Source organism: Ursus maritimus, unplaced genomic scaffold (assembly GCF_017311325.1).
Source record: "Ursus maritimus isolate PB19 unplaced genomic scaffold, ASM1731132v1 scaffold_2, whole genome shotgun sequence".
In the NCBI taxonomy this organism is placed as follows: Eukaryota; Metazoa; Chordata; class Mammalia; order Carnivora; family Ursidae; genus Ursus; species Ursus maritimus.
The window spans coordinates 85,049,346-85,074,887 of record NW_024424452.1 but is presented as its reverse complement, the minus strand read 5'-3'; the positions used below and the strand labels follow the sequence as shown (position 1 = coordinate 85,074,887).

Genomic DNA, 25,542 nt, shown 5'->3' with positions numbered 1-25,542 from the left:
GACAGTGATGTGGACTTGGCCTACAGGCTGTAGTTGGCCAATAGCTGATTTAAGTTATTAAGCAGAATTTTTCCTAGTACTTACTTAACTAATGAAATCTATGCGCTCAGTAAATCAACACCGGAGTGCCCATATGGGATAAGCAAAAGGAAGAGTAAATAGTTATGTTCACTGAAATAAATCCTAGTATTTTATTTTAAATATCTCAATTATTTTCAATGAAGTAAATCCTAGTATTTAATTTTAAATGCCTTAATTTTTATTTACATTGAATTGAAAAAGGAAATATTTCCTAGTAAGAAAAAATTCAAAATAGATTTCCCCTGTGAGAGAAGCTATAAAGCTTAATTTCATAATTAGGATGTGACCTCAGGTCTTATAGTTCTGAATATAAACTGTACACTTAAAGCACAGAAAAACTGGGGGGACCTGGGTGGCTTAGTCAGTTAAGTGTCTGACTCTTGATTTTGGCTCAGGTCATAATCTCAGGGTTATGAGATCGAGCCCCACATTGGGCTCCCCATTCAGTGGGGGAATCTGCTTGAGATTCTCTCTCTCCATAGGTCTCTCTGCACCCCAAACCCGCTCTTTCTCTCTAAAAATAAATAAATTCATCTTTAAAAAGAAAAGAAAAATTTATATTTTCCCTGGCAGTCATGGCCTGCTTGTTATAAGTGATTTTCCATGAAAAATAAAAAAGCAAAACACACTGGTTGAAATACAGAGGTAAAATGATTTGAGTTTATAATTTCAGCAGAAAAAGACCAGAGGAAATAAAAATTTGCTAGCAACTAGTGCTTATACCTATGATATATAAGCTATTAGGCTAAGAAATTTTGTATATATTATCTTCAAACCTTACAACCACCTAAAAGATATTTTTTTACCACTTTTGCTAGAGCTCAAAAAAATATTCTACTGAATAAACCAATAAACTAAAGCTGGGCCAAGGTTACACCATGATTTTGTGGCAGAGCCAGGAACTGCACCCCAATGTATCTGACTCCAAAGCCTGCATTTTTGTGGAGGAATGGATATTTTTAATGGCTCCCCACTGGAGGTGGCAGTGTGTAATTCTTGCCCTTAGAGGGCTTTGGATGTCAAAGCACATTTTCTTATCCATGGTGTTGGGTGCTTTGGGGTGCCCCAACCTACACACCTGTCCCCACGTTCTTTTATTGGCATTAATATACAGAAACCCAAATCCAGAATTTCAAAAAAGACATACAACACATAGAAATTAAGAAAGTCACTGGATTACCCATCAAGTACGCTGTCTAGTGAAGTAAAAATAATATGATGAATTCTGCTAAAATTTTGACAAATACAAGGAAAAATCCTAAAAATGATCTCTTCCTAGTCAACACAATGGCACAGAGGATTACTCACCAATAACAATGCCACCAATGGCACCAGCATTCTGAATGTTGCGTGCCTTTTCTGCAAACATGCACTGTCCTCTTTGTATCAAAGCGATTTTTCCCATCACTGCCTCGGGGTTAGTAAGTTCTGAACAACCGTTGTATGGTTTACTGCTTGCAACAAATCCTCTTGTCTGTCGGAAATAAAAGTAACTGAAATATCCTTTTATCTTCTCAAATCACTGTTCAATACAATTCACTATCTAGAACTTTAAACAGACTATTTCTTTTCTAATGATAACATATCCAATATCTATATAGCACAAGTTTTTGTTTTGAACATTTTACACATCACAGTACCCAACCAACATTTTACTGGGCTCTGCAAGTTTATAAAGCATTTTTACATAAATTACTAACTCTGATCTTTAAAACTCTAAGAAAAATAATACATATTATATCTCCATTTTACATATGGGGAAACTGAGACTCGGGTTACATAATTTGCTCAAAGACACAATGTTATCAGTAAGTGGTTGGAATCTGTAGGCAGATTCACCTCATACCCATACCCACACTTAGAACAGCTGGGAACCACTTTTAAACCATCACCTGTAGCCAGAAAAATTTTTGAAAGAGGGAAAAATATGGATTTAGTCTACATAAATCTGCAAGCAGTTCTTCTTCCCAGAAAAATTAAATCCACCAGAAAAGTGATCTCAAAGATACCAAAGATACTTTACTATCCCTCTCTCTCCTAGAATGCGAACTCCACGAGGGCAAGATCTGCACTCACTTTATAAACGTGATAGACAGCTAACATCCAAAATAGTGCCTAGAATATAGCAGTACTAGGACTCAAAAAAGAGTTGTTGAATGGATGAGTCAATCTATAAACCTTTACACGTAAAGCTTTAAAATACACACACAAAAAAAGGTCTCAATTAGGGGGAATGGAGTTCAAAGAGCACTGGCTTTAGATTATCGGGCGACTTGGGTCTGGTCCCAATATGCAACCCATTAGATGAACTTGTGAACTGTTTAGCAATGTAGGTGTTTGTTTCCTAGGTTAAAACTAAGGGGCTGGGCTGGCTTAGTGGTCTTCCAAGGTGGCTCAGTGGGACCGCAGTGTCATGCTCTCCACAGCCACCTGGCCAGACAGACCATCTCCGCTTTTAGCTGTGTTCTACCTTAAGGCTCCAAGTTAGATTTTTGTTCAACAAAAGGTTCTAGTCGTTGTTAAAAAGTCCAAAAAACCATTTTTAAATAAATTAAAGATACCAAATTAGAGAACAGGCCAAGAATTGGACAGTATCTGAACAATATTTTAAGTAAAATTCTATAAGCATATTGTATACAGAAATTATGACTCAAAATTTTCAAGAAATGCTTTTAATTTTTAATCTACTTTAATCTGGGAGGATGAATATTTGGGTTTTAGATTAAATATTTAGGTTTAATAAATTAAAACTACTAAATTAGACTAAGCAATTAGACGATACTTACGCAATGCATTCAATTTCAACAAGCATATTTTAAGTATACACACCTCTTTATGTTTAGACAGATCTAGCCCAAACTGAGCTGGTCCAGCAGTCAACACTACCCTGCCAAAAAATGGGTGGGAAACAATTTGTACAGCTCGTGGAGGTAGCTGCTGTTCTTTTTGTTGCTGACTTGACAGTTCAATCATCTCCTGCATGAACCTCAACCCATCTTCAGCATCAATTGAACTAGCAGCCTAGGAAAAAAACAGATTAATTTTATCCTTTCTCGCAATGAAAACTTTCAACTTTTTGATGTCTTAAATACTAATGCACTATAATCTACTCTAAAATTTACCCTTTTGGTTTCAGTCCCTATCAAATATTTATGGCCTGATTTGTCCTAAAAATATTACTTTTGGAAATATTTTCTGAAAGTAACATTTATAATTTTTTCAATGTCTCTTTCACTGTTCTACAAACCACTTCTGATACAAACTGAGAACTGGACTTCCACCAAATGCTGAAATGCTTACTTTGCTTGATTTTTCCTCTGCTTCCCCTTTTAAGAAATAAACCTCATACTGACCCATACTTCCCTTTTTTGGAATTATGAACTAATAATCACACTAAATTCAAAATATATGTATCAGGTGTCTATTAAGATCCCAGCACTTGACTAGGAACTGGGGAGAAAGTCTTTCATTTTAAGAAGTTTGTATCTAGAGGACATATAAATTTACCTATGATAAAATTCTCAACTGGGAAATTAGACTAGCAGCACAGATAAGGGAATGACTGATTCTGCCAGTGTGGATCTGGGAAATATTTAGAATGATATTTTAATTGAGTCTTAACAGAGGAAAAGCTGAAGAATGCCTGACTGTACTGGAAAAAAGGTAGATTCCTAACACTTAGCAAGAAAAGTCAATTGGACTTGACAGGAGTTGAAGGATAAGAAGGAACAGAGAGGAGTTGGGAGACAGAAACAAGTTCAAGCCTATTTGGATATGTCCAGTTTTGGTGACTTAAGAAAATGATGTTAGGGTCTATTGAGATGGCAAACAAAAAGGAAGAGAGATGGACTGAGGGGCAGGAAGAGATAATTAATTCAGGTTTGGACAGACTGAAACTGAGATGCAGACACATGTCATACATATGACAGGCAGATTAAAGCTGATTTTAAGAGTAAAATTAGGAACCAGGGTTACCCATGTATATCTAAGAAATACGTGTACAAAGATGACAGCTGAGCTTGTAGAAACAGATGTGACTGCTTAAGAAGAAAACAGAGAGAAAAACGTATGATCCAGATTCTCTGATAGTGCCTATGTTGAGTGGCTGTGCCAAAAAAAAGAAAGTTCCAAAGGAATCCACAAAACAATGAACAGAAAAGATATATGGGAAAGATATATATGGGATATATAGGAAAGATATATGTTGCTGGAATGCCCTGAAAGTCAAGAAAGGGGTAATGTTTTAAAAAGGGGTCAGTCAACAGTTACAGAAAAATTCAATCCAATAAGGATTAAGAGGCCACTGGGTGGCGTAAGTGAAAATAATGTACTAGAGATGTCACTCCCACTACTGAGACAGTACGTGAAACATAAGGAAGCAGGCAGAAGACTCTTTAAGAAAGGATGGATGTGACAACAGAGATGAGAAAGAAATCAGAGGGGAAACTAAGGCTGTGGGAAAGTTGAATTTGAGATTAAAGGATACCAGGTATGGTTCCACGTTGAAATTCTTTAGCAAAATGTGTTTTCTCAGAATCAATGTACTAATAAGGTACATTATTAGGTGTAATGTACCAATAAGGTGAATAAGGTAAAAAATTAAAAGGCCTCATGTTACGAAAGCTTTTAAAGCAGAAAAAAAAAAAAGAATTTTCCCAAAAAGGCATGCTATTTTTCCTAGGCATAGACAAATACTTGCAAATTTTGATTTCCACAATGAATAAAATACTTAGATTCAGTAGCTTTTTGGAAATTAAAATACTGTAAACTACAGAGATATTAAAACTAATTATTAGCTTTTAAGATTTGCTCTAAATAGTGGAAAGACAAGGTTCTGAGAAACAGAAAAATCTGGACTTGAGCTCTACATTTGACTCTATTGACTTAAGCAAATAACCCAACCTACTTGTGATTTGATTTATACTATGAGGGGACTGAATTACATGGCTTTCCAAGATACTTCCAAGTCCTAAAATTCTGATTCTCTAACTTTAAATCATATATTAAAAGTTTTTAGAAAGCCAAATGTCATTATCTTATGAAAGCTGATGAGACCAAAAAGGGCAGAGATGGTATCTAATTAGTACAGCAATGGCTTACTTGGATTGCATGTTGAACCAACTGGACTCTCCCATCTTTGAGGTGAATCAAACTCACCCCCATCTTCTTCAAGATTTCTAAATGTTCAGGGTTAGTGGCCATGAAATCTCTGGCTCTCAGAGGGGGTTTAGCTCCACTCCTGAAACTCTCCTCTCTGCTAAAAGTAATTACAGGCAAGGCTTAAAAAACTACAGATCAGAACTGGGGGAAAACCTAAGACAAATAAAAATAATTTTAGATATTTGCAAAATTGCTAGTTTTAGAACTAATGAAACTGGAAAAACTGGAACAGCTATTTTCCCTTATATAACTTAGGTTATTAAGTGGTACAGCTCTCAAATATACTTTACAATTACCAAAGCATATATATTATCTACAAGATTATATTCGTCAACAGCCTTATAACTATCTGATAGTACAGAATAGGTTGGCTTGGGGATTTGTTATTATTGAGTTCTTCCTTGAAAAACAGGGTTTTCTCCCAATATTTTAAAAGCAAAATAATACTTCTATCTGTGAATAATAACACTCACTTAAAAAATTTTTTTTTAATTTCTCATTGATGGCCTTTCTAATGTAACTATTTGGGAAAAAATGAACTCATTAAGCCAAAAATTTTTATTTAAAAACCAAGAATAAGTACTTTATCAAAAAATAAAATCAAATAAAACAAAAACTATATTTTCACTACATAGAAACTACAGATTAAAGGAAAAATACTTTCTACATATACAAGACATGTGGAAATATTTGACAAAACTATTTTGTGTAAAAATGAACTACAGAACTTAAAAACTATTATATACCACCCACTGACTATTAATACTTAGTTCATTAAACAAAATAACCACCATAATAAATTTCTATAACAAAATTTCCATAATAAAGAAGACATTACTGCAGAATAAACTTTGCCATCTAACTTTACCAATGAATAATTTTTAATTAGTGATAACTACATACTTCAGTATGTCTTTGGTCTAAGTGAATGTTTTCTTGGCTGTTATATGTTCTTTACACTCTCTGTCATCTACTAACTTTGTTATTAACAGATACAAAATAATAACATCTTACACTCTGATGATGCCTCTAGGACAGCTCTTATCCACCACATTTTTCAAGGGTTCACGAATGCTCTGAGCATACAATGGGTCATTAGGGAAGAGAATCTGAGTGTTTGGACAAGTCCAATCAAAATTACTGTCATCCAGTTCTGTATATTCTGAAGTCTACAATATAAAACAATATTACATAAATAAAAATAATTATTTAACACTATAGTTGGTTCAAATGAAACATTAAGTGAAATCTAAGTGTATACAGGATAAAACAATAAAAACAAAACAAGAATACAATAAGTAGTAAGTGTATACAGGATAAAACAATACAATAAAAGAAAACAAAATAAAATAACAAATATACTTTCCTCCTACCATACATATATTTATTGAATTCTATTCATGGATTACTTTTCACTTGGAAAAATAAACACATGAAAGAGAGTAAGACATTTAATTAAAAAACATAACCTACTGTATTCTTCTTAGAGATGCTTTGATTTGTAGTAGAGAGCCAAAGAGGTAACAGATGAGCTTCTGTTGTAAAGATGTAATCTTCTATGTCAAAAATAATGTCTTCTTTATCCGCAAATAACAGGTAAAGATATTTAAACATTTCAGCCAAGAAGAAAGAATCCATTCTAAAATAAAAGGTCACAAATAAATCTAAGAACATAAAAATATTCAAATGCCAACTCTCTGAAACAGACAGAGTTAAGGTCAATAAACATGTCTATACCAATTTAGATGTCCAAAGTACTATAGAATCTATCTATCCCCCAGTGGTAACAGTCTTGACTCCAAGCATATTCCAAGGAAATGAAAAAGACCAGAGGGGCTGCCTGCCACACAGGTACACTAAACCTTGTCAATACACAGACAAGATTTTCCTGTTGGCCTTCCAATGAAGGAGAGTTTTCCATTTCTTCTACAGAGAACCGACAGCAGGGAGGTAATGCAGATAAACTTTACTACTGAGAGCCACACAAGAACTCAATTAATATTAAACTGGATAAAGTAATACAATTTTGATGGAGTTCATTATGTAGCCATTTAAGTGATAAACAAGGCAGCTTTAAAGGTAAAGGAAATCACAAAAAATTAAATGAAAAAAGTACAACACAAAATCACAGGGACTATGATTATAACTTTGTAAATATTTAAATACCTGTTAAAAGAAATACAGAAGAAACAAAGGAGATAAAAATATATGTGACTTTACAGATTATTTAATGTTATAATGCTTTAATAAATATTTTAAAGAAAAGCTTTAATAAAATTAAAACTGGCAGAAATAGAGCACAGCTGTTAGATGGAGTTAAGGTAAATGGAATTAATTACATTTACTACCTCCCAAAGCATCCTACGTTTTGGCAGTAATAACTTGTAATTTACTGGACAGATTGCATAGTTTCACACCTCCAGCCAAGCACAAGTCCTGGCACACAGTAGGCACTCAATAAACATTTACTAAATCAAAAGCAAGTTTTAACAGTATTACTAAAGAATGAACAAGAGAGGCAATGAACATAGAGGTAAAGAAACGGGCTCTGGAAATAGAAAAGACTTTCCACTGACTAGCTGTGTAATGATGGGGATATTATATAAGGATGTGAGCTTCAGTTTATTCTTCTGGAAAGGGCATAATAATAACACATGCCTAACACTGGGGTAAAGACTAAATGAGATACTACAAATCCATTATTTAGCGTAGCACCTGGCATATGTAGGAGCTCAAAAACAGAGCTATCATTATTTTTCCTATACATCAATGATGCTTTGTTTTGGAACAACGACTCACCTGTAATGTTTCAAAACTTTTTTGAACATTTTGTATGTTAATCTTTTCAGAATAGATAAAACACTTCCCGTCAACCTGCAATATACTTATGATAATTTAACTTTTCTGGGGGATAGTTATTATCATGAGCAAATGCTAACTTGAGAAGTGTAGACTGAAGAGCAGGGTGTTGATTTTTGGTGAATTCCAGAACTGATTATGAAACAGATGATTTGTAAACACTAAGAACAAAGAAATGGTAAGATCACTACAGTATGAGTTGGGTAAAGCTAGCAAACTGGGAATCATATCATCTAATCTAATTTGTATTCAAAAACCATTAACATATACACAAATGCAAACACATATGCAATAAAACTGTCTGGAAGACTGTCTATCAAAGAGCCAACAGTGGTTATCTTAGGGTGAGCAAGTAGGGAAGTGTCTTAGCGAAGATTTTCATATTCTTTTTGCCATTTATATTCTTTCAGTGATTGTTAAGGAACATACAGATATTTCCATTTTGAAAATAGTGTGTATGTATGCTGGTGAGCCAGGGGATAACACCAGCAGATCTGTAAGGGAATAAGCAACCATATGCAAAGAGCTTGCTACTTAAAAGCTCTCAAGTGTCACACCATGAGGTACACTAGTCATGGTCCTAATCAGAATTCTTCCCCAACAATTTAGACGGAAATTTTTTTTTTTTTAAAGATTTTATTTATTTATGTGACAGAGAGACAGCCAGCGAGAGAGGGAACACAGCAGGCGAGTGAGAGAAAGAAGCAGGCTCCCAGCGGAGGAGCCCGATGTGGGACTCGATCCCGGAACACCGGGATCACGCCCTGAGCCGAAGGCAGACGCTTTAACGTCTGCGCTACCCAGGCGCCCCTAGACGGAAATTTTTTAAGGTGTGCCCATCTAAGCTGCAGATCACTGAAAACACGTAATTTAGATAGTACATTAGATGACTGAGATGAAATTCAAACTCTCTTTTAGATCTAGAAAACACACACACACACACACACACACACACACACAAAGCCCAACAAAATCAAATTTTGCTAAGTATAAAGCTCTAAGTTTACACTAAAAAAAAAAATCACTTGCTCAAAAGCAGAATGGAGAATACCCTTTTGTCAGCAGGCCACAATTAAGTAACTGAAGTCAACTGGCCACAAGCTCACTGTGAGTTAAATATAACAAAGCTGCTAAAATATCTAAAGCACATCTAGTAACACAGAACGATGAAGATTAGTAGGAGTTCTCAAGCTTCTGCTGGGCCAAACGCAGAGAGATACAACGCTGCCATGAGGAACGGTGAGTTGATGAAGCAGTGATCCTCAAGTGGATAGAGGGTGTAAACCCATCAGCCGCTCAGAAAATGAGCAACCTCACAACTGTTTTGAACAGTGATGTTTTGCCAGCACATCTTCAGTATGGTTAATTCTGGGCATGATATTTTAAGAGATACTCTATATATTGGAATATAATCAGACTGGGGCAAAGGCAGTGGTAAACGGTCTAGAAATGATGTCATATAAGGAATGTTTGATAGGGAAAAATAGAAGAATGCTAAATTTAGAAAACTGGAACTCTCTAAATAGAATAAATCATGCCTTCCTCTGTAATTCCTCAACCTGTTACTCTTTTCCTACTACAGCACAAATCACATGGTTGTAATTATTTCTTTACACACCTATCTTCTTCACTAACTACAAGTCAAGGGAGGGCAGGAACTGGTTCTAATTCTTCTTTCTATCCCCACACCTAAGTGCAGTGCCTGGCATACAGTAGGTGCTTAATTATTGTTCCTTGCATGAGTTGCCAGAACAGCATTGTGTTCAAGAGCCAATCTGCCTTGATAAGCATTCTGACTTAACCGTACTAATTGTGTGACCTTAGGTAAGTTCCCCAACTTTTCTGAGCCTTGGCTTCTTCATCTATACAATGAAGATTATAATACAAATTACACTTCAGAGGGTTGTTGTCAAGATCAAATGAATTAATAAACAAAGCAGGGGCTTAGTTAGAAGAGTGTCTAGAATGTAGGAAGCAGTCAATAAATGTTAAACACACAGCCTATCTGCTTTCATTTCTTGCTGGTATCTGCCTGCCTACCTCCCAAAACCTATCCATTTCTCATCAGCTATGATCAGGGAAGTAGGTCTCAAGCCTCATTAACTATTATCTAAATACTCTTGAGTGAAGGACTAAGGGACAACTCTGAGTAAACGATGAGAGCTGTGTCTCACCTGCCTCTAGTCCCTCTGCCTGAAATTCCTTTTACTACTTTTCTCTCATCCTTGCTCATCCTTCAAGATACAGGAGACTCCAGAAACCTTGCAAGGACTGTCACATCCCAATCTTCAATATGTTTCATGGCACATATACAATGCTGTAACGTCTATTTACCTGCCTACTCTCAGTGATTCAAAGATGGAAAAAGACATGTCTTCTATCTTTAATCCTCAAAAACTAGTTAACTCTGGCACATAAAACACTTCATAAACACCTGTGGAATGAACATTTGGTAACCAAATAAACAAACATTAGTGTTCATTAGAGATGTGTTGCTAGGTTCTGGATGGTTAAAATAATCAGATAAGTAATTCTGGAATAACTGTAATGTTCGTGAATATCACAGTAACCAAAGTATGCTTTTTAGAGCTTGAGTATTTCATGCCATCCACATCTATCCAGTATCCGGTGAAAGAGAAATTGCCAATGGTCTTCCCCAGCCCTTCAAATCGTCAAGAGAATAAGAATACACACACTAAGATATACTTTGAGGAATTTTTGACTCAACACAAATTATAATCCAGATCATTCACCATCATCTTGATAATTTCTAACATTGTACATAATATAAAAACTATTAACACAGAACCCCCTCCTCCCATTCCTATACTCCTAATACCAAGGTTCTGACATTTAACATTCATTTATTCATGTACTTAAAAATCATTTGAGCACCTACTATATGCCAGGCACTACGATGAAAATACAAACTGTTCAAACAATTTTAAAGAGCCTATTCAAGAGTTTAAAAAAATAAACACAATGAACTATGTTTTGCATCTTCAAGAACCTTTTGTAGAAGCATTAGGCTTATCTGAATTCTAAATAAGAGTTGTATTTTGTGTTGTTTCAGAGTTACCCTGAGGAAAGGGGATGTTAGGAATTGTTTTACCTGTCCTCATGACTTCCAGTACGAACATCCTTCATGGCAGCAAATCCGCAAGGCACTCTAGCATATTTATTTAAATTTTCAATAAGTGTTTTCCCTACTTCAAGGTAGTAAGGGTCTCCTGTAGCCTATTAAAAAGGAGAATATATGTATACATATATATATAGCTTATATATTACCATATACCCACTCATTTATCAGATATTTATTGAGTACCTACTAGGTGCTTAGACATTGTATCAGGCACTGGAGCACATGTTACACAGAACTTAGCTCTGAAAATAAGCCACGGATCTGCTTTATGGAATTTCTTAAACACACAACTGGAAAGCTGTCCAACTATGTATCTCAGCCCTTTGATAAAATTTTTAATGCCCAGAAAGGTAAGAGACATGCTTTAGAAAGCAGCTCTAGAATATAACATTTCTCTTTTTAGAAATGTAAATATTTTGAAAAGACACAAAACTTAGATGTCAACTCTTTCATGGACTAGATGAATGAAAACCATAACATATCCAACCATTATAACACCAAACAAGGACTTTGAAAACCCAATTACTATTATAAGGTAGTGAGATATCCAACAGAGAATGGGGACTAAACAGCAAAAAGAGAGGTAAAATAGCTTACTTTATACAGGAAGTAGGTACTTTCTGCAAATTCTGGTCTTAAAGGATGTTGAGCCCAATGTACCCTGAAATCTGTGGTAAATGCCTGGACAAAACAACATGTAAATAAAAATAAGTACAGAAATGTGATTTAAAAAATAAACAAGTGGTTCTAGAGTACATAGTAGGACATAAGTTAGATCATAAAAAAATTAAAGATTAAAATACTGATAACAATTTTCATCTATAAGATGAAAATTTTCATTCCTTAAAATCACAGTTCATTTTTGCCAAGGTGCTATTTTTACCAATTACATGTAATTATTTTTGCAAATGATCATTTTGGCTATTAGGAAGGTTAGAGAAAACTATGAAACTCAGTAATGCCACTACATGGGTCTTTGTGTTTTCTTCTTTTTCCTTATCTCCATTTTTTCCTCTTAATTATTAAGTCCCTCGTTCTCATATTTCTATTTTAGCATTTTAGCATATGCTTTCTTTTATAACAACTTCAAATCCTCTGTGGAGTGAGACAAGGCATTATTTAAAAATAAAACTAGTCTCACTTGAAATTATTCACTAACAGAGCCAACTGGTTTTTTAAAAAAAAAGATTAAAATAAAACCAAAACCTTTATGGGAACCAAATAAAACTTCATCTGTGATACGATGTTTTTAGTTGAACCTCGGTTTATTCTGAGTGAATATGAATTTTCTACAATGCACAGTCCTACTTACCTGAAGTCTAACAAAACTACACTTTCTAAAACAAACACCTTAGGAAGCAATCTAAATTGGTGGAAGGCTTAGATATCTCACAGACTGTGGTGAATAAGCAGGGACAGAATACATACACGAATTTGGAAATTTTTAATGGCACATTTCTGGAAAGCCAAAATGTGTGCAGTTAAGATTTTGCCATAACAAGCTAGCAAGAATATTTATTATTAATATATAAAAACCAGGCAGTCTATGTGATCAGGAAGAGTATATGTTCAATGTATATCATTTTCATAAAATAATCTTTAGAAAATAAAGAGTAAAAAAGTCTTCTCTAGCTGGTGAGTATATGTAAAAGTTAGAATGAGACAATAGGTATGTAATGGCAGAGATTAGAAAAGGCTGAGAAATACTAATTTGGAATTTTTTCTTTTTTTTTTTTTTTACATAAATGGTCAGCATTACCTTAAATTAGACTTCTCTTGATCATGAGAAAAAGGAAAAACGTATACAGTACTGTATAAACAAAAAACAAATTAAATAAACTATTTAACCAGGAAAAGAAACAAATAAAAAAGAATAAGCCAGTCCTGAAGATAACATTTGCTATCTTTAAAACAGCAACTTATTGTATATGTAAATTAGAATTCCAAAGACGATTTGCTTACCTCTGGTAGGAAATTATGTTTTTTAATCACCTGATATAACATTTCATGAGTTTCAATAGCAGGTCTAATATCCCCCTTTAAGACCTAGAAGTCAACAATAACAATAAAATTACCTAATAAAACATGAAGTGATTTTATCTAGAGTCATTATATAAATAGAAAAATGTACATTAATACATTTTAAAATGTGACTCCATTTTGCTAATTCAATTTGAGAGATCACATATGCACTTAATTGTTCTACGTTAATACTTAAAAAGTACGGGGTTTTTTGTGGGTTTGGTTTGGGTTTTTTTACCTGCAAACCTGGAAAAAAGGCGAGCAAAGCATCCATCCAAGTCCGAGCATTCAGCATTGGCTTGTGGATGTGCACATCGAGTAGCAGAGGCGGCTGGCTAATGTACCTCATTATGGCATCGTAGTGCTAGAAGACCACAGTATGCGTTCATGGAAGTAGATGGAAAAAGACGTATTATTTGAAAAACAGTAATTAAATTGCACTGTGAAGAAAGTAAACCTGAATTTATATACAAATACATTTACTATTAATTATTTAAATATTTAAATTATTCTATATGGAAATCTTTCTAAAATATATTATATATACTCCCCTGTGTTAATTCTGATACAGAATATTAAAGACTATAGTTAATATAAGATCTTCTGAAGGGAGATCCTATTGCTGTCTTGTGGGACTGGCCCATGGTTGTGACCAAGGGATGCTCTTATGTCCTCCTGAAATATAGTTACAGGCTTCTGTACTACAGAATTAGTTGTGTTTTCTCCTGTGTATAGGAAGTTTGGTCCCCTCTCAGCTAATGTACTACTCCCGTGCTCACCACTACTTAAATTAATGCATTTGATCATTGTTACCACGCTTATAGTCTGCCACATCTGTCTTTTATGTTCGTAAGAACCTTTTTCTCCCTTCTTTTATCTTCTCCTCCTAGATATTTTTTAGGTTTGACAACAACAGGTTGAGCTGTTAGTCAATCCATGATAATGAGCCAACAAAAAAACCTGTCCTTGTTCACCTCAAGAAAATTTTGTTATAATCTAATAAACAATATGTGATCATGTTTTTTAAAGTATTCAGTTGGCAACCTATTAGGTCTCTTATTGGTTTTTCCTAACTCATCTATTATTTAATAACTTATTGAGTATCTCCTAGATGCTAAGACACTGTTCTAACACTTCACATGCACTAGCTTATTTAATCTTTCCAATAACTCTATGAATAATACTAGTATTCCCATTTTGTGTATAAGGAACAAACAGTGCAAAGTTACTTGCCCAGAGTCACAAAACCAGTGGTACACCAGGATTTAAACCCAAGCAGGACAACTCCCATACTTTAGCCACTATACCATACTGTCTCACAGTAACGTGGGTGAACCAATGGGTGCACAAAGAAATTCTAAATGATTTCAAAAGAATACAGGATATAGCAGATGAGTCTGCTATACTGATTTCAATTATACAAAGGCAATTCAATCAGGCTCAATAATCCTCCTCCTTCTCCCCTAAATATACGCCTGTAGTTCTGACCCAGACTTCAAGAGTTATAGACCTGCTTTTGAAATGAATACTCACTAGTTTCTCTAAATCTCCAAAGTCCTGCATGCTTGGTGTGCTCAAGGACTAGGCCAAACTTCCAAGATTTCAACAAGAATTGGAATCCAAAGGAGAAAGATAACATAATTTATTCCAATAAATTTTCCTCCTTGTGTAAAAGATTAGGTAAACTCAAATCTACCTAGTCTATGATTTACTGGCAGAACTTAAAAACTTCTGATGAGAGATGAAAACAAAACCACTCTGTAAACTAATTTTTGGAATGTATGTAGCTTTGCCCTGTCCCTGTCCAACATCATCAGGGAATACTGACAAAAAAACTAACACATTTTAAAAAGATTATTTCTCAGACTGTCACTCAGATAATTCACTTTCTATCAAAATCTGAGACTCAAATAAAATTGGCTCTAAAGTTAATATAAAATTAGATCAACTTACTGTATTAAATCTTTCCAGAAAACTGTCATCTCCAAGCAAGACATAGGCTTTCAATAGATATTCATAATATGAATCAATCCCTGCTCCAACTCCACTATCTATGGAAAAAATACATATAAACGTGACTATTAAACAAGTCTTAAAAACTCTTGACAGGGTACAAATGCAGGTATTAGTACACTAAGAATGAAACATTAGTCTAAACATAAAACTGTTTAAAGGAAAACCTCAACATTTATAGAATTAACCCTACTTTAACAATGGTTCCAACCCAACCTAACAATGGTTCCTTGCTGATAATGGTTAGTATATTTACAAAAAAAGAATCTTACTTTGCAAAATTGGGTTACATTAGTCTTATTTAAAAGCAGGAGATACTAGTTTTAAGAAGTTTCTCAAAGTTCATTTTCTCAGTAAGGAACTCAAAAAAGGAAACACTAGAGAGGACCAGAATGCATTTTTTAAAACATTTAGACCCTTTATCAGTAAGATATCAATCTTTAAAGTTAGAGTAGATATGATATCAAGACTGCTGCTGTTTGGAGATGCCAATTTTAATTGCTGCAACTAACATGGTTGTTATCTTTTTCCTCCAAGATCATCACTGAGGACCACAGAAGGAAAATAAGAAAACTGTAAGAAACCTGGCAGCATGGGCAGGGCAGGGCAGGTCGGGGAGGGGGTGGCTTTGGCCTGGAGCAGAAGGCAGCCCGACATGGCTAAGAAAGAATCAAACAGGAGGGATACTGCTAGAGCTTTGCACTTGCTTCTACCCAACCACTATCTTACGACACATTTCCTCCTACACTTGCTACAACTCAGGTCGGTGCTCCAGGTATCCTCCAGATTACTCCTGAGAACAGGCACAATTAGCCTAATAGACATACTAAAGATAGGGAAGATATTAACAATATAAAATAAGAAGAAAAAAAAAACCTTTAAGAAGCTCTATACCCTACATGGGGATTGAACACATACTCTACCAACTGAGCCAGTCAGGCATCCCATGAAGAAAAATTTTTTAATCAGGCGGAAATATACGGACTAAAAAATTAGCAGTTAAAATAACAAAACAGATGGGATATATAGCATAAAGGATACAGCTGAGGAACAGAACAGCAAACTGGAAGATCACATGTAGCACTCTTCCAGAAGAAAAAAAAGCAGGGGAAAAAAAAAGAAAGAAAATATAAAGGTAAAATATATGGAGGACAGAAACAGAAGTGATTTAGGATAGCAAGAACTGCAAAAAGAGAGATTAATAAAAATGAAAAGAATATCTAAAAAATAAGACCAGTTTTCATCAATTAAAAACAAAGATTTTAAATAGAAAGGACCCACAGAATATCAAAAGGAGAGCTAAAGAAAATTCTACACCCAAAATTACAGTTACATTTTTAGAAATTTCTCTTTGCTTTTGATATTCTTAGTCTCCATAGAGGAAGAGCAGATCACACACATAAGGGCATAAAAATCGAATCATATCAGATTTTTTCATACAATGTAAGAAGACAATAGAATTGTATATTCAAAGACTTGAAGGAAAAGAACTTAAACAGAAAATTATATACAGCCGAACTGTCACTCAAATACGAAAGCATAATAAAACTGCTAGGCATAAAAGGCCTCAGAAACTATTAAAAGTTACTGAAAACGGGGATAAATACTTAAGTAAGAAGGGCGACAAATCTAACAGATACTGCAAGCAATATACAAGGTTCAAGTGAACAAATACCTTGACAGTTTGTTACCTTTAAAGAAAGAGAAGGAGGGCTGTACTAAGACCAAAAGAAGAAAGAACATATTTATAGTGAATAAGAACTAAATAACTATGTAATATTAACAAAACGGGGGGTGGAGGTTGGGGCTGTGGGAGACAGAGATAGGAGAACATACTAAAGTTCATGTCTTACTAGGAGGTAACTATAGGTTTCATTTAATAACAAAAGGATTAAAGAGAAAACAGGAAAATGGAACACACTGAAATTACAATTAAGATAGTATAAGTCCAAATATATTAAAAATACAAGTAAATGTAAATGGACTGAAATCACCAATTAAAAGACAAAGACTGACAAATTGGCTTTTTAAAAAAATCTATAAATTTTATAAGAGTTACACTTAGAGCATGAGCACCTGCAAAGACTGAAAGTAAAAGGACAGGAAAAAACTTATCAGGCAATTAAGCAAAATAATGCTGATGTAGCTGTATTACTATCAGATTAAACAGACTGTAAGACAAAGAACATTATTAGAGATGATCACTGCATAATGATGAAATATTTTAAATCATTTGTATGTTTAAAACAAAACATACAAAAATATTTCTCTCAACTAAGAAGAGAAAGCTATCTTAAATGAATGCACCCAATAAAACAGACTAATGCACCCAAAAATATATATATAAAGCAAAACAACTACAGGGAGATATTAGGAAATCCACTATCACTGTAAGAAATTTTATCTACCTTTCTTAATTCTTGGTAGGTCAAGCAAACAGAAAATCAGCAAAGATCTGAATGTTGACTGAGCAAATTGACATACATAGAAATCTATACCCAACAATGAGAAAATATACACTTTTTAAAAAACATGCAAAATGTTCACAAAAACCAGCCATGATTGTGGCACCTGGGTGGCTCAGTTAGTTAGGCACCTGACCCTTGGTTTTGGCTCAGGTCATGATCTCAGGGTCCTAAAATCAAGCCCTACACTGGGTTCTGCACTGAACATGAAGGCTTCTTAAGATTCACTCTCTCCCTTCCCCTCTCTCTTTGCTCCTCCCCCCACCCTGTGGGCATGCATGCGCACTCTCTCTCTTTCTCTGGGAAAAGGGGAAAAAAAAAAAAAAACTGGTCACATTCTGGGCCAAAAAGGAAACGTCAATAAATTTTAATGGATAGTTATCACATAAATCGTTAAGTATCATATAGGTATCAACAGTATTTTTTGAAGTACAACTAACTGGATAGAAAATGGACAAAATACAAGAACATCAATATCAAAAAAAGGGAAACCTATATGACCAATAAATATGAAGAAGTGTTCAACATCATCAGTGATCAAAGAAATACAAATCAAACTACAACGGGAAGTCATTTGTATATCTATTTCATGGGCAAAATCTTTTGAGTCTGACATTACTCAATGGAGAGGATGTTGGTCCATGGGATCTCTTATATTTTGCTAGTGGAAGTGGTGAAACAACTTTGGAAAACAGTTTTGAAAACAATTGTGACATTATCTCCTGAAGTTGAACATTAACTTATCCTATGATCTAAAAATTCCACTCCTCCACACGTAGCCAAGAAAAACTCTTATACATATATAACAGGAGAAACATACAAATATTCATGGCACTACCATTCACAATAGTAAAATCCAGGAAACAATCTAAATGCCCAGATTATGGTTCATTCATCCAATAAAATACTATACAGCAGTCTAAAAAAAAAAAAAAAAAAAAAAAGAACTACACCTTCATGCAACAATATGCAATATATTAAGTGAAAAAAGTCAAAAGTGTGCATGATGTGGTATGATTTTATAAGGTTTAAAACAAAACAAAAAATATACTTTTTAAGAATACATACAGATGCAATAAAACTTTATTAAAAGCAAATGATCAGTAGAAAATAAGAATGTTGACTATTTCAGTTAGAGAAGGCAGAGGTATGGGATTGCAGAGGCAGGAAGAGTCAAGGATAATATGCAAAGTGTATGTTGTCATGTAATAGTCCAGTTGTGGGTCCTTACTACATTATTAAAAATAAGAGACACCTGGGTGGCTCAGTCAGTTAAGCATCTGCCTTTGGCTCAGGTCATGATTCCCATGTCAGGCTCCTTGCTCAGCGGGGAGCCTGCTTCTCCCTTTCCCCCTCCCCCTGCTCGTGCGCGCTCTCTCTCTCTCTCTCTGACAAATAAAATCTTGAAAAAAAAAGACTAAGTAAAATGGGCCATGCATGGACCAATGATGAATGTGTTAAAAACCAAGGATTATGATTAATTTAAAATTAACTCTAATTAATTTGCACCTGAGTTCCAAGCAGGTTTAAAAAAAAAAGGAAAGAAATGGCAGAATTCTGAAGCCAGAATTCAGATTAGTTTCAGGGACCATTTAGATAAAATTTGGAAAAATCTTACATAATACTAAACAAACAATAAATAAGATAATCTTACTAAGAATAAATATTCTACTATATTTCCATTCATCTATGCACTATAGGGGTGTCTTATAAGATAAAATTATATTCTTTATATAATTCTATATCTTGTTTGTTCATGTAACATTTATCTCATGATTACAATTCACTTCAATATCATCTAGTGATAACATTAAAATAGATTTCCACTTAATGTGAGATGATCGAGGTATTCTGATTCTCTAGTTCTCAATGAAACTAGTTCTAGTGTTTCATCTATATCCTGTATCTACGATGCAATACCCATTAAGGTATAAAGTAAAACAGTAAGTCTATCTAGAATAAGTGTACTCTTATCCGGTCCCAAAGAAGAAAATCAGGTTAAATTAAAATTCCAGCAATCTGGTAAAAAACTATGCTTTATACTGTCTCAAAGATTATTTTAACAAATGAAAATCCTTTATTTTCCAACCATTCTGAAGATATGAAGGCTTGATTTAAAAAGCCCAACTATCATGAAAAAAAAAAAAAAAGCCCAACTTACATACCTTTTCTTACCCAATCTCCAGTATGAATATTTATAGTCACACCCACTAAATTACTACTTCGCTGTCTTTTTTCCCAGAGAAAATCAAGAGCTTTTCTTGCATATTCCTATAATTAAAAAAAAAGAAAAACATACTTGAAGAACTGCACATTTCTGGCAAACAGGAAACAAAGAAACAAAAGTCAAAGGCTCACAGAATATTTTAAGGATTATATAAAATTCCTATGATAATCATTAAAATACATATATACATTAAACTAAATTTCCTTACAAGTCAAATCTTGACTCTTTTTCAGCCAATCAAGCCTAGGTAAAAAGAATGAGTCTAAAAATACTATTTAGTGGCAGGGATCTCACTTTGAGACCATCACGTTCATCTAATACTTCTAGTGCAAGTTCACATTCACATACATGTATTCTTAAATTATATTAACTGCTGCCATAATTAAATGAGCTTGTTAAAGTAATTTCTATCATTTAAATACAAAGTGAAAATCTCCTTGCATGCTCTTATTTAGAGAATTAGAAGAGAATTCCAAAGTTGATATGTCATCTCTGAAACACAGGCATTTCAAGAGCCCACTTTTTACATAGCATGCAACTTTGTTAGTGAAGAGTAAATAAATTCATCAGTATTCATTTGACAATAACAACATAACTTTATGACACGTTTTTCTTTTTTTTTCACTTATTTTTATCCATTGGCCACTAAAGTAAAATAATTTTTTAACAAATTATTAGCTTTCGATAAAAAGATGTTATAAAATATAAAAGCATAAGACATGTACAGTAGAGTTTCTAAGTTAAACTTAATTTCAGAACATGAATCTATTTAGCACTGGAGAAGTACTTCTACAGAAGAAAAAAAATTAAACCAATTTGCCACTTTGCAGATTTAAGAACAGAGTATAAAATAGTCTTAGCTCTTGATTCAACTTATTTATGCTGATTTTTTAAAACAAAGCAGACTATGGCTTTAATTAAATGCTATAATTTCAGAGCCAGAAAGTTTCATAAAGATTTCCCTGTTCCTATCTTACAGCTAAGAAAACAGGCCCAGTGAAAGCAAAGATTTAACCAAAGTTTAAAACTGAATTATAGAACAACTAGTATGAGAATTCCTCACGTCTCTTTATATATTAGACCAAAAGTCAGCAAACTTTTTTTGCCAGATAATAAGTATTTTAGGCATTATGGGTCTATACAGTCACTGTCACAATTACTCGACTCTTGTCACTTTAGTACAGATGCAGTCATAGTCGCAAATAAATAAATAAGCATGGCTGCGTTTCAATAAAACTTTATTCACAAAAATAGGCAGTGGCTAGATCTGGCCCCAAGGCTGTTGTTTGCCAACCCTATATTGGATCGATGCTGTCAACTGCATCAGGCTGCTTCTCTCACAATAAATTACTGTATATTCATGAAGTTAAAAAGATCATAATTTTCAAATAGATTCACTCGTAAGTACAAAATACACCAGTGGAAAGAGCATGGGCTTTGAATTTAGAAAGGCACGGATTCTAATTCCAATTCTACTCATTCACCCATAGCTGTGCATCGTATCCTCTTTGAGTCTCACTTTCCTAACCTATAAATGCATCAGTATCTCAGAGTTTGTAGTTCAATTAAACAGTGCAAAAGTGACTATACTTTTCAATGAAAGGAAAATATGTCAGCAAAGTACAGAATAAAAATTAAACCAAACGTGATAAATCTGTCCTTGACACTCTGAACATACAGACGCACAAAGACCACTTGACTTGTTTTACTAACACTCAGAGAAAAGTCTTTAATGCTAGTATGTGGTCCCTACTTCTGCTTGCTTTATGTGTGCCATTTGCTGAATTTTTAAAGTTTTCCTAAGTCATATGTTTGAAAAAGAGGGTGTTTTGTGATATTATTGCACACAATGACATGCTTAAACATAGATAAAATTAAAAGTGTGAAATATAGCTAGTCTACACCAAATTACTTGGGGAATATTAAGTCTTTTGGATAAGAAATAACATTAACCTTGGGGTAAACAAACTTACAGATATGACTATCTATCAAGAGAAGGGCAAAAATTTCACTATTTCGTGAAGTTTTCAGAAATGCAATAGACCATCTAGAAGTATAACAGAAAAGACAGTTTTTCATATAAGACATTTGTGATATCAAATTCCTATAATAGGCTAGAAATCTCCTAAGAATAAACCTAAAAATGTACAGTTTGTGAACAAATGCAAAGTTGTATTAACCTATATCTCACAATGACTTCTAGGTTTTTGACAAAAACCATATGTGGAATCTAGACAAAAGTTCACTAAAATGACAGTAATCATCCAATTGATAATCCTCATACTTGAGCAATGAAAAAAAGATATAAAGTTAGTTATGCCCAACACCCAAGAGATCAAAGACTATGAAAAGCAAACCTCAAATATTGTTGCTCCTGTGAATCGACTTAAAGCAGCAAACTCAAGGATCAAGGTACCTGCACAAGCTGTACAGGTATCTGTCTCAGTTCCTGTCCGCGCTTCCGGCTTTCTAATACCAAACTTTAAATTAATCTAAATAAAATCAGAAGATCATCATTAGCAACTATGGAGAGAAAATGGCTTCTGGATAAGAGATTATTTTTCAATCAAGATTTTTCATCAAATCATGGAAATAATTCACAAAATATCTAAACACTGAAATTTGATGATCTTTGTGACTATCCAATTTAACATCTCAAGAAGGACATTCTACACATATAATATTCATGGGGTAAATAGTTTTCATTTATTTCCTTCCTCAATTAGACCAAAATTCAGTACCCATATGAGAATTACACAGAGAAAATACCTCCTATAACAATTTTATTCTCTGGACAGTTTGAACTAGTTAGTACAAGAACAGGAAACTAGACTAGCTCTAAAAGAAATTAGATTTATGTGAGAATTTACGAAAAACCAGTACTATATTAGTCCTTCACAGCAAAAAAACTGATTAAGTTATGGTGTATATTTAAAAGGAGATTAAAATTTTGTTTACAGGTTTTAAAAGTTTTGAAATATAGACTATATTGCCTTGCTGACAGGGTATCAAACAACACAAAGAAAATTTTTTCGAAGGAGTATTTTTTTCTTATAATTCAAAGACAGCCAAATTATACTACATTATAAACTTAGATTAACCAGAACCGAACTGATCAGAAACTGATTAAAATTCGAATGGTCTTTTGCAGTCCAAATAAATAACAAAGAAGCAAGCATATACCGAGGATTTCTCATAACAATAAACAAAAACATCAACTACAAATCATGTTTCCAGATCAGTTATTACTCAGACTCTATAAGAAGTTCAAATAAATTCCTATTTCAACTTATCCGCCGAAATCAATTGCTGGGTATGCCTATTACCTTAACAGGGTCCAATCAACACTCTAGGAGTATCTAAACAAGGAGACAGGGATAATACCCACTCACTACCAATAAACAAATAACAAAAGTGAAATGTAGGTGAGACACAAGGAGTGGATTGTTATGTTGGCCATTTACCTCACTTTCCAAAATGTCACTTGAGGCATCATGTTCCATGTCCTATTAGCCTAGAAGCATCTCTCTATCCCCACTCAAATTCATAATTATCTCTACCATCTATAATTCTGAAAGAATAAATGGCTTTAGGTAGTTCTGCACCAAAAACCAGAATGGAAACCATCCCTTGCCCTCTTATGTTACCTATATCTCTACCAACAGAATTAAAATTGATGTTAAGAATAAACTTTAAGTGGCTCAGTCAGTTAAGCAACTGACTCCGGTGCAGGTCATGATCTCAGAATCCTGGGATTGAGCCCTGTGTTAGGCTCCCTGCTCAGCGGGGTGTCTGCTTCTCCTTCTCCCTCTGCCCCCCCCCGCCCCCCCACCAATATGTGCTCTCTCTCTCTCTCTCAAATGAATAAAATCTTAAAAAAAAAAAAGAATAAACTTTAAAATGAAGACATCCTCAATAATAAAACATTTACATCAACTGCACTAAGGTAAAGTATAATAATTTTCATAAATATTTGTATTAACAGTCAATAGTGAAAAATATTTTCTGGTTAGTTCTATTAATTATTACAATCAACTGATCAATAGTTATCTACTATGTAGGGAATATTATGTTAAGATACAAAGTAAATGAAAAGATCCTTGTCCTTGGGGAGCTTAAAAGCAAGACAGAGCAAATACGACAGATATATATAAATGGAGACGGTAACTAATAATGGAAAGTCATAAATAAATGCCAAACAAATGGAACTAACAACAAACGCTAAGACCTAAAAATCAGAAGAAGCATCACTGATATTTGATAAAAATATCACTGGACTGGGAATAACTGAGAGCTAACAATGGCAAAGTCCAGGGAAGTAGTCATGAAAAAGCAAAGGCAAGACAGAAAGCATTTATATCCCATTTTTAGTATCTTTTAACAAAAAAAACAAAGGAAATACTTTGACTCACTGAAGTTCTGTACATTAAAAATATTTAAGATGGTCGTATACTGCATTATAGTCTTTACTGACCCACGATGGTCACTACTAAATAATGTAAAAGGACTATTTCTTAATACAACTATATATAGTATCATATCATTTCCATCTCATATGCTGAAGATCTGCATTATTAAACAATCCCCAAGTGCAAACCTCCAGGGGGCACTACCATTTCTATAAGACAAGGAAAAGGGGTTGAACGTCTTTTTTGCTTATGTTAATCCTCTTATTGACTTTTGCTCGAGAGGCTGGTTAGATAAGCTGCAGTTGTCCTGACTAGATCTCAGAGGACCAGTGTAGAAAGGGCACTGGTAGGGGCATCTGTCTAGTCATGTAGAAGTTAAAAACAAAGAGCTTATTGCCCTTTACTTGAAAGGCTTCAGACAAAAAGGGTTAAAAGTATAATAAAGGTTTTGAACTTAGAAGGAATTTGGAACCTGGTTTCTTCCTCCTGGTCCTATGTTCCTGGGAATCACAAAGTGGTTCTTTTTTAACTGAAAGGTAGAAGTTTAAATTACCTACACTAAATTTATCTACATCATATATTTGCTATACCCAAAAGACCCCTAAAATGTGTACAAAATCAAAATGGAATTCCCATTAACCCTATGTTTTATGGATATAATCATCTACCTGACCTTGGAAATGAGGTCTTAAATGAAAAACTGGCACGGTGCTTTTAATTAACTTTGAGAAAATGGCATCACAAAGTGTGAACTACCTCTAGGGTTTATATGTAGATGTAACACATGACCATTAACCACTAAAATATCATTTCTGTTCAGCAAATTCTTGAGTTGAAAGCATTAATGCAGTACTATCAATTATGTATGCATATCTAAGAGAGACTTAGTAAAACCTCGTAAGTGTGAAGAAGACAGGATAGGAAGACATTTAGTTTCTATCTGTAGTCCTCTTGTAAAAAGCAATTTAAAAAATTTTCTTGATACTTAAGAGTATAAGAAAATGTATTATTTTCTTATTTTACTATAGTATTTTACTATAATACTCTCAGTAGCTACTGTTTTAATTCCTCTCCTGTTTCTCATGTTACGACAAAAGCGAAGAAATGCCAGATTTTATTTTCTTATTTTACTATAGTATTTTACTATAATACTCTTAGTAGCTA

At 34.0% G+C, this 25,542-nt stretch overlaps 1 protein-coding gene across 1 annotated transcript in view; it reads right to left on the bottom strand.

Annotated features, from left to right (window-relative positions):
* The window catches only part of EDEM3 (ER degradation enhancing alpha-mannosidase like protein 3), a 67,156-nt gene that overhangs the window by 12,747 nt on the left and 28,867 nt on the right, over window positions 1-25,542 (bottom strand). The window contains exons 7-18 of the mRNA XM_040636287.1: window positions 22,327-22,461; window positions 19,908-20,013; window positions 15,218-15,315; window positions 13,503-13,628; window positions 13,205-13,288; window positions 11,840-11,923; window positions 11,213-11,337; window positions 6,715-6,880; window positions 6,256-6,410; window positions 5,182-5,335; window positions 2,911-3,102; window positions 1,390-1,555 (exon numbers count right to left, since the gene is read on the bottom strand). Coding sequence (XP_040492221.1) covers window positions 1,390-1,555; window positions 2,911-3,102; window positions 5,182-5,335; window positions 6,256-6,410; window positions 6,715-6,880; window positions 11,213-11,337; window positions 11,840-11,923; window positions 13,205-13,288; window positions 13,503-13,628; window positions 15,218-15,315; window positions 19,908-20,013; window positions 22,327-22,461 — 1,591 coding nt within the window. The remainder of the gene's footprint in view (window positions 1-1,389; window positions 1,556-2,910; window positions 3,103-5,181; window positions 5,336-6,255; window positions 6,411-6,714; window positions 6,881-11,212; window positions 11,338-11,839; window positions 11,924-13,204; window positions 13,289-13,502; window positions 13,629-15,217; window positions 15,316-19,907; window positions 20,014-22,326; window positions 22,462-25,542) is intronic.